The sequence below is a fragment of the Musa acuminata genome, chromosome BXJ1-8, assembly GCF_036884655.1.
Source record: "Musa acuminata AAA Group cultivar baxijiao chromosome BXJ1-8, Cavendish_Baxijiao_AAA, whole genome shotgun sequence".
NCBI classification, from domain to species: domain Eukaryota; kingdom Viridiplantae; phylum Streptophyta; class Magnoliopsida; order Zingiberales; family Musaceae; genus Musa; species Musa acuminata.
The window spans coordinates 9,313,354-9,322,489 of NC_088334.1; the positions used below are offsets into that span (position 1 = coordinate 9,313,354).

Here is a 9,136-nt window from a genome sequence, read left to right on the forward strand (position 1 = left end):
TCACCAGCTGAAGCTTATCGACTCGAAGTGCAACCTTTTGCCCGGACCTGATGAACAGATGCTTGCAACAGCATGACGCAAGGAACTCGGCCCACTGGCCATGACTCCTACGTTGGAGCCCTCGCTCTCCAATAGCATCTCTACCAGCACAAAAGTACACCACTGTCAGCTCACAGCACAAATTTCAGAAGCATGGAAAAGTAAGGATAGCAGATTATGAATGGCCCTTACTCTTGAAATCAGGCCTCTCTCCGAAATGTACCGTGGTTGCTCCAACGATGAACTGATGAGGAACACTCTCCAATTCACGATCAGTAAGGGCCTCTGTGTTCTGGATCTTTGCTTTCATGGTGCTTCTCTTCTTGTTCCATAGGACCGCTGCGGTAGATGTCACGACTATGCATATGCATATGAACAGAAGATTTAGGAGGGATTTCCATGAGGAGAAGAAGCCATTGGTGCCATTTTCGATTGGGTATAAGTAGTAGCGTGTTACGATGCCAACGAGCACGAGGAAGGCGACGAAGGAGGACGAGATTATTGCGCCTAGCCAGAGCCAGCTGTCGCGTCCGAGGACTGGTGCGAGAGGCAGGTCTGAAGGATCAGAGATGAACCAAGCTGTCCGGATGAGCTTGCTAGGTTCGTTGGGAGGAACACTTTCTCTTGTGACAAAGGCTTCGATTCGTAGCCCCAAGCGAGAGAGGTCGGAGACGGTGCTAGAAACTGGGAGGAGGAGATCGAGCATGGTGAGGTCGGCGGAGGTCTTGAAGGCGCAAATCAAGAGGACACTTGGGGTAGGACTGTCAGATGTGCTACGGAAGATGAGCTCCCGAATTATGGACATGAAAGGGGTGATTCCACTGCCACCACTCACCATTACGATAGAATCATACCTGTAAGCAGGATGGTTAGTGCCTTGTGGTTCATGAGCAAGAAATTAAGTCATGGCGAGATTTCTGTATGAATTCGTGGACACACCTTAGAAAGGCCATTGCGTTAGGGCCATAAGGGCCTTCCACTGAAACTTCCAGACGATCGAGGGAAGAAGAGACTTTATGGCACAGTTTCTCTGTCCAGCTTCCTTCTTTCTTGATGACGATGCTAAGTCTGTCCGACTCCAAATTGCTGTTGGAGCTCACAGTGAAGGGGTGCCACTGAAGCGATGAGATGCTTGGCACGTTGATGAACAATATGCTCAATGGGTTGTAATGCAAACCTTCAAGAAAAGGTTAGAATCGAAACTAGCTACAGATTCCAAAGTCAGTGCAGTAGTGAACAAGAAGGTAGGTAGTGGAATCCTTACTTGGATCCTTGGAGAAGTTCAACTCGACTGTTTCGGATGGCAAAAGGCGAGCAGAGACCAACCTGACCTTATTCCTTGACTGCAAGAATCGCAGGAACCGATCTACCATGAAGAGGTAGACCCCGGGAAGAACTAAGCAGAAAAAGGATATCCCCACATGAAGCAGGTAGAAGATAAGGAAGAGAATGTACAACTGATGGGAATAGAAGAAGAGCTCAAACATCCTGCGCCGTATGCGGGAGAACGTGGTCGCCCACATGAGCAGCCCCGAGAGGAGAGCTATTTCTCCTGCCACATTCGATACTCCTACTCGCGCCCAACTCAACATCTGCGAGTGAAGGTCGAGCATCAACTATAAGAACAGAACATACATACAGCAATCTTCCTGCTTATCCAGCATAGGTAAGTAATCAATCATAGAGAGTAAAAGAGATAGATGGGTCCATAACAGAGAATAAGAATGCAGCTCTCTCTCTCTCTCTCTCTCTCTCTCTCTCTAGGCTTACCTCAGATAACCGGTTGGTGGCTGCCCAAACGATGATGTAGCAAACCCCATGAGCGGTGAATACAAGCATGACGATGTGGCCAAGCCATACGTGGTACTTGATGCTGCACTCCGAGGTAAGCCCAACGAGTGGCAAAAGGGAGGATGCCCGAGTGACCGGAAAGAAGAGGAAAGCAAAACAGAGACTTCCAAGCAATCCCAGTCGTAGAGCCGCTATTTCTAACTTAGCTAACCACCTGCGAGTATCAAGTCAGTCCTCCCTGGTCAGAATAAACAATGTCTTCGCCGGATCAAGTTGATGAAATGCTAGAGACAGTGAGAAACAGGGTTAGTTCTCTTACAGCCCGTTACTCTCCTTCTCCCCACCTTCTCCTTTGAAGTTGGCCAAGGCATTACTTAGATAACATGAGAAGAACCACACAATAAACGCTAGAAACATCAAACAGAATGCTAGTTCTGTGCCTGAGACGATTCCCAGTGGCTGCTTTATAAGCAGTGGTCTCCTCCACGCTTTAAGAGCGCCGCTTGAACTGTGATGGACAATCGAATAGACAGCGACATGGAACACATTAGCCATTATTACCCAAAGCATCGTGCTGTAGATTAAGTTTGCACTTCTGACGGAGTATTAGTTGAGTGCAAACGTAGCAAATGTCAAACAAGTTTACCTCTTGTTGCGGTCACTTTTCTGAACAATGTGCAGATACACGCATCCAACAACAGCAATGAATAAGATCGGGAACGTAAAGATCAGGACGTTGGTCCCTGCAACACCATCAACATATTGATAACAGGTTTCATGTCAGATCAAATAGACAAATTAAATGCCAATGGAATAGTGTCACAAGACCTAGTCTTCCGAAGTATGTAGTCTTCGTCTTCGACAGGAGCATCGGCAACCAGCGCTCCCCGAAAGTGTGTGTCGGCAACATACCCCAGATCATTAGCCATCCAAGGAAGACCACTCCAAGAAGCAGCTTCATAGCCGTCAGTGCCATCTTGTTCGCTCTATGTTCTACCCCATTAGCCATCGCTAGCGTCAAAATCTTCTTCTTCTTCTTCTCCGCCACCTCCTTTGTGATTCTAAGCACAGGTTTTCCAACATCGGGTGCTCAATTTACACGTCAAGAAAAAAGAGATCTCGACGAAGATGGAAAGTAGCATAAAGAAGGCATGATTGCTGTCTGTCATCAGAACACGTCTGAGAATAGGCTAGCTGCACTTTAAGGAGGTCAACTCCAATCTCGGCAATCCTTGGGAAGGCCACGACACATTCCTTGTACAATTGGTGCAGTGGGCGACGACCAGGGGAAAAGGATCCTTATTTGATAGCTCGCGAGCCATTGCTTCCAGCGGTGGTGCGCGGGAAGGGAGGGCGACGGGACCGCAGGGCCAAGTGCGAGGGCGGCACTCGTGGGCGAGTGTGCACGACGGGGCCTCTGCAGACGGCAAACACGCGGCCGCAGGGCGCCGGGAACAATCTTTTTACACGTTTGGTAAGAAATAAAATCTTAAAGAAATAAAATCTTAAAATTTTAATTTGATCATAGCAGGTTTCTCGGATTGAAAGATGCATATAGAATATTTGGTGTTAAGAGGGACTGTTAGATCTAATCGTTGATTATAATTATGTTAATGACATAAATGACGATATGTCTCAAATAATGCTTACCATTGGTGATTTCTCTTTTTGTACATTGTTTTTTGGCCAGCATGTGACTGTTCTAATTTGGAATAAGACTCGGGGATGCTTCAAATATGAATTACATGACAGTTGATGGAAATTTTTATTTTTTATTTTATGATAAGCATTCTTAATTACTAGCAAATACCGACTGTGGAGGATTAAATTAGGTCGTCGTTGTGATCATAGGTTTTTTCTCATGATTAAATTAGACATCCCAACTATTTAATATACAGTAGATTTAGCCATAGATAAGGCAATGCAGGATAATGGTCTCAGTGAATTAGATTAATTTATAAGAGTGTGGCATATGTGCTATTATTAATATATATCTAAGTATTTTAGATTAATAATTTTGTTTCAATAAAACTAATATATTATTATGTATCTTTCATTTATTATGTGCCTTTTATTTTAAAAGTAAAAGCATGGCAAATAAGTTTACGTGGTCATAATAATCATTAAAATTACGATCACCACAATAAGAAAAATATTATCGATAAAAGCAACAAGAATTTTTTTTTTTTTACTTCCAAAAGTTTCAGAAATGTGGGACCATAAGTTGTTAAAACAACATTATGATAAAGATTTGATTGGTAATCAATTAACTCTAAAAAAATAAGTTTTTTTAAAAAATCTTATATATATATATATATATATATATAATAATAATAATAATAATAATAATAATAATATAATATATGATAGAAAGTATACAATCAATTAATCATCATTCAACAAGTAATTATCATGTGGTGTCTAATAATTTATGAAAATTATTATGATATTTTATGATGAAGGAAAGGTTATTGAAGATTATCTTCCCATAAAATATTTTATGAAAATATTATGATATTTTATAATGAAGTATAAAAGCTCATATTCAACATAATAAAAAGAGGGTTTTATCTTTTTTGATCAGTTATGTTCATGCTCATATACCTTGGTTTTCTAACTTGAGCGTTGAAGGGATTGAATCGAGAAACTTTCTGTGACTTAGTTCTTAGTACAAATGACACATTTGAAAGTTTAGCATTTTCGAATAATTATACGTATACGGGTCCAGATCATGTCGAGTTCATCAGGACATCAATATTTTTCTTCTCAATAATATAATTTTTAAATTAATTATGAAAGGAAATGATCATCAATCAGAAAACTAAAATTAAAAAGGAAAAGAGATATTGACAGTATGCTCAAATAGACCACTAATTAATTTCCTACTTATTCCTTGATAAAGGCGCGTTGCAAGTTGCATACACACTAGCGGACCTACTCGAACCGAGTCTCTTATCACGCCACCTTCACCGCTTTCACGTTTGGATGCAAGATCGTAAACCTCGGAGTATATAGCTTCCCAGTAATATATCTTCTTACCCTCACATGCAATCCTATGAAATCTCATCCTTGGACAATGGTGACATGTCTGCCATCCACTGTTTAGTACTCTTAGCTCAGGAGGGACTTCCAAGACAAATTCACAATCATGATGCAACTTGGAACGCTGCAGCCTCTGACAGCTGACAGATGCTTTGGTCCCGGAACCGGTGACAGGAGAAAAAGGAGGCCCAAGCATCTGAAATCACCATCACACACCCACGCACAGAATACAAGAGAAAAAGGTTTCACCGTGAGGTCATGAGAGAGAGAGAGAGAGAGAGGGTGCCTTGTAAACCTGTGGGCGTGGGCAGGAAAGAAGAGGAATGGGGAGGCAGAAAAAGCACATGAGAGGCGTTCCTACGGGCACGCGCGACCACGATCAGCTTCCTCCGAGGCTTAGGTGTCCGCGAACAGTGTACGGATGCCGATGGAGGTCGTACGAAAGGCGAGCCCTGTGCCCGACCGATGAACCCATCTATGACAACGAACATGACAGGCTCGGTCGATGCTCGGGAACCGATGTGCATGGCCTGCGCACCTGAAAGATACGAACCACTCCTTTCCATGTCCTTACCCCTTCCCCCACAGCACCAACAGCAACTTGGGTTGCAAATGGATGGATCGTCCTGATTCCAGGCCTTTACTACCATACCCAGAATGGAATCGCTTGTAAAATACGTTTGTGCATCTGCATGATCAGTGACTACAATCCAAGAGTCATCGTTTCTATTGAAGCAATGGAAACACGAAGCAGCATCGATGTCAAAGAAGATCGAACATCTTGAAATCACCAAACACTGAGCTTTAGCGTAATACTTTGAAGAACACTGCAACGAGTAGAAATTTTTCTGTGCATGAAAGGTTAACACATGAAGATGCATGCAGGAGACTCCTGGGTCAAAATCTTGAAGAACCGCATTAGTTCGAGGGCGAGCTAAAACAAAGCTTCTGCGGAATAAGAGGAAGGAAGGCAAGTCACAATAGAGGTTACTTCGCTTTTGTTAGGTTGTCCGATTAAACACTGCACATTTACATGCTTCCCTTTTACAAATTTCAGTATTACTTGCTGGAAGAGCAGATAGCGCAGCTCAGAGAGAAGGTAGATCACATGAGCGCTGCTTACGACCATCATATTTAGGAGAGAACGACCCATTACAGGTGTTGACTAGCAATTCTGTGTTTATCTGATGATCACAGGTTTTGTACTCGGATTATTGACTTACATAATAGCCAGCCCAATAAAATCTTGACCTCTATATTGCGATGACAGTTCTATAGAAGGAGACCAAAGATAAAATGCTCGGATCGGACAATGCTATACTGCACAAGGTGGCGCGTGTAGCACCGGCAGCAACGGGATCAAGTCTGGCTCTTCCCCCACCACAACAGCGATTGTATTTGCCAAACCTTTGGCCACTGTGTATGTCGCGGTCATGTTGTTTTCCAGCAGGGGTTCTCACCCGGACCACTACGGCACCATGCTGAGGCTGCCCGCGACCAAGACAACCGAGTCCTGTCAACTTCTTCCTCCTTCTGCTCCTCTAGAGAACATAGATATGGGGAGTCCATTCGCCCTAAAATGAGGACAACTATCTCGCAAGATATGGCTGGCAAAATGGAACACCGAGACATGGTTGTAGGCAGAGTTGCATCGCCTGGCCTTTGTCCGCTCTGTGTCACGGGAGTTAAAAGCACAGGAATTCTAGTACGAGCTACTGTTACACGGCGAGGATTTTGCTAGCTAACAACTGTTTCTCCATATTGCTAGCTAACATATGTAAATTATCTCTGTCTTGTGGTGAGAAACCTCAGATCATCTTTTAATCTTCATTTCAGATAAGAAATATTTCTTCTTTCAATCACGAAAGTTTAAGCAAAGATTTTAAGTAGGATAAGTCTGAATCAAACTAGTTATGATAACATACATGATATTGAATATCAATGCAATCCAAAATTTTAGATGATTAACTTGTAGATGAAATCGAATACATGTCATCTATTTTTTTCAATCCTTATTAAACTAGTTGGGACAACATAAAAAATATTGAACACTAACATAACTAAAAAAAAAATTAAGTTCGATATATCATATTCGATTCTCTCCATCCTTAACAACCTAATATTATTTTTTATTTTCTAAAATATCATATTGAGATTTAATTTAAGCAAGCTTTACTCAAACTAATCAAAGTAATATACATTTGACCAAACACAACATAAGCACCTGACTTTTTTAACCCTTAAGAATACCAAACTATTATTTGGTCCCCTTTGATCTTCACCTTACACATTAATATTATATATATATATATATATATATATATATATATATATATATATATATATATATAAATATATATATAATATAAAGTGTGTTGAAAGATGATATTACTTGACTTGATTTTTTAAGAAGATTTTTATTGGTAACCCTTTTTTCCATTCAGAATCTAATTTGAAGCTTACTGTTTACAACTCATTTTTAATCCTGGCAATCTCTTTAAAAAATAATATAATATTATTTACTATTTACAGCCTAGTATTATCGATTTTATCGATTTTTTCTTTTCTTCTTTCCCACAACTCATTTTCATCCTCGTCGTCGACACCACTCCATGCTGATGTCATTGCGACCCCCTCTAATGCCTCTTTGGTTATTTTTGACATCGTTAACATTAAGCAATGACCCACTTGATCTTCACCATGTGTAGTTGAAAGCCTCGTTACTTGTTACCAATATTACTTGATGCTGATATCACTCGCCATCATTGTTAACACCACTCAATATCATCCGACCTTGTTTATTATCCCCTCCATGCCATCCTCTAAGGAGGAAGAATAATAGTTAGAGGAAAAAAAAAAAGGAGAAGAAGAGGAGGAAGAAAAATAAGAGGGTATTCACATTAGTTTATAAATGAATAATTTAAAAATATTAAAAATTCTAAAAATATGAATGTAAATAGTAGAAAAAAGATTACAAATAATAATCTCCATCTCATTTTGAGACTTTTAAATATTGCTAAGGTACCTCTCTACAAATAAATGTAAATATTCTCAACTTATTAATTAATTCTAATAAACTCTTCCAAATCCTTCTATACCATTTTTTTTTCTTCCTCTTGTCATCATGATGTAAAATGATGAAAGAAATACTGATGATCAATGCGATGCTCCAAAAGATTAAGCGTTTTTTTTACAATGGTCTAACTGAGGTAAGCTTTTAGATCAACAAAATAATTGATAATGGGGGGAACATTATGAGCCTAAGATTGATAATTAAGGAAATATGAAAAATATGGATATGATTGGCAATTGATAATTGTAGTTACTAAAATTATTTTTCAAAATAATTGTACGAAGTAAGAAAATTATCAATAAAGAAAAAGGTTTGCTAATAATAATTCTTTTAAGGACTGAAATGTACCAGATGAAATATAAAGTTAGATGATAAAATAACGTGTGAGGTGAGTAGTCACGTGACAGCGATTGATAGAGGGCTCTGCCACGCCAATAATCTCTTCCCCGATTCCTTAAACAAAAGCCTGGCTGTGAGTTCGCCACCCACTAAAAGATCCGAACGCACCACCCCACTAAACACCTACCGGAGTAATTCCCTGTCGCTCTAATTCTTCTCTACCGCCGCCTGCTCGTGGAAATCCGAGGTCTGCAACTGAGATATTTACTTCCCAAGAAGAAACGACGAGGTGTCGTCCTCATGACCTTATCGTCTCATCATCGGACATTAGCCGTCGTCTAATGATCCGCCAGCAACGAGCAAAAGGCGCAAAGCATGTTTGTGGAAATTAAAGTGGAATGATGGGAACTGACACCAGCTTTGGTCCCCGAGACCGACGGAGAAGCAGCGATAGGGAAAGACGAACAACCTGAAATCACCACCTAAATGGCAAAAGTCGATGACTTTGTATAGAAGACAAGCGATGACGAGCGGAGGAGACTGGGGAGGGCGGCGAAGGTGCCATGTGACCGGCCTCCCTCTTCCTGCGTCCCATTGGTCGGGCGACGATCGCGATAAGCTACCGTACGCGCGCCCACTTCGTGGCCGCTGTCCCGTCTGGGACAGGGAACAGGATTCTGATCTCGCGACCATGATGGGGCCCGCGGAGGCGAAGACCCAACCGACGACCTGAAGGCTTAGGCATCTTTCGGGAATAAATCAGGGGAGTGGTGGGCTAAAATGATCCATGTGTTTTCCTTATTTTGGCATGCCTTTTTCCCCACTGCTTTTGCTTTTTTAACTGGGCGGAGC

The 9,136-nt window shown here is 41.3% G+C and overlaps 1 protein-coding gene across 1 annotated transcript; it reads right to left on the reverse strand.

The window, feature by feature from the left end:
- Positions 1-2,791, reverse strand: LOC103993179 (ferric reduction oxidase 2-like). Its single transcript, XM_009413148.2, has 8 exons — positions 2,659-2,791; positions 2,477-2,573; positions 2,150-2,338; positions 1,810-2,044; positions 1,304-1,631; positions 979-1,216; positions 232-893; positions 1-140 (listed from the first exon to the last, which is right to left on the reverse strand). Exons 1-8 carry the CDS (start codon positions 2,789-2,791, stop codon positions 1-3), a joined length of 2,022 nt encoding a protein of 673 aa, XP_009411423.2.
- Between the last annotated feature and the right edge of the window lie 6,345 nt (positions 2,792-9,136).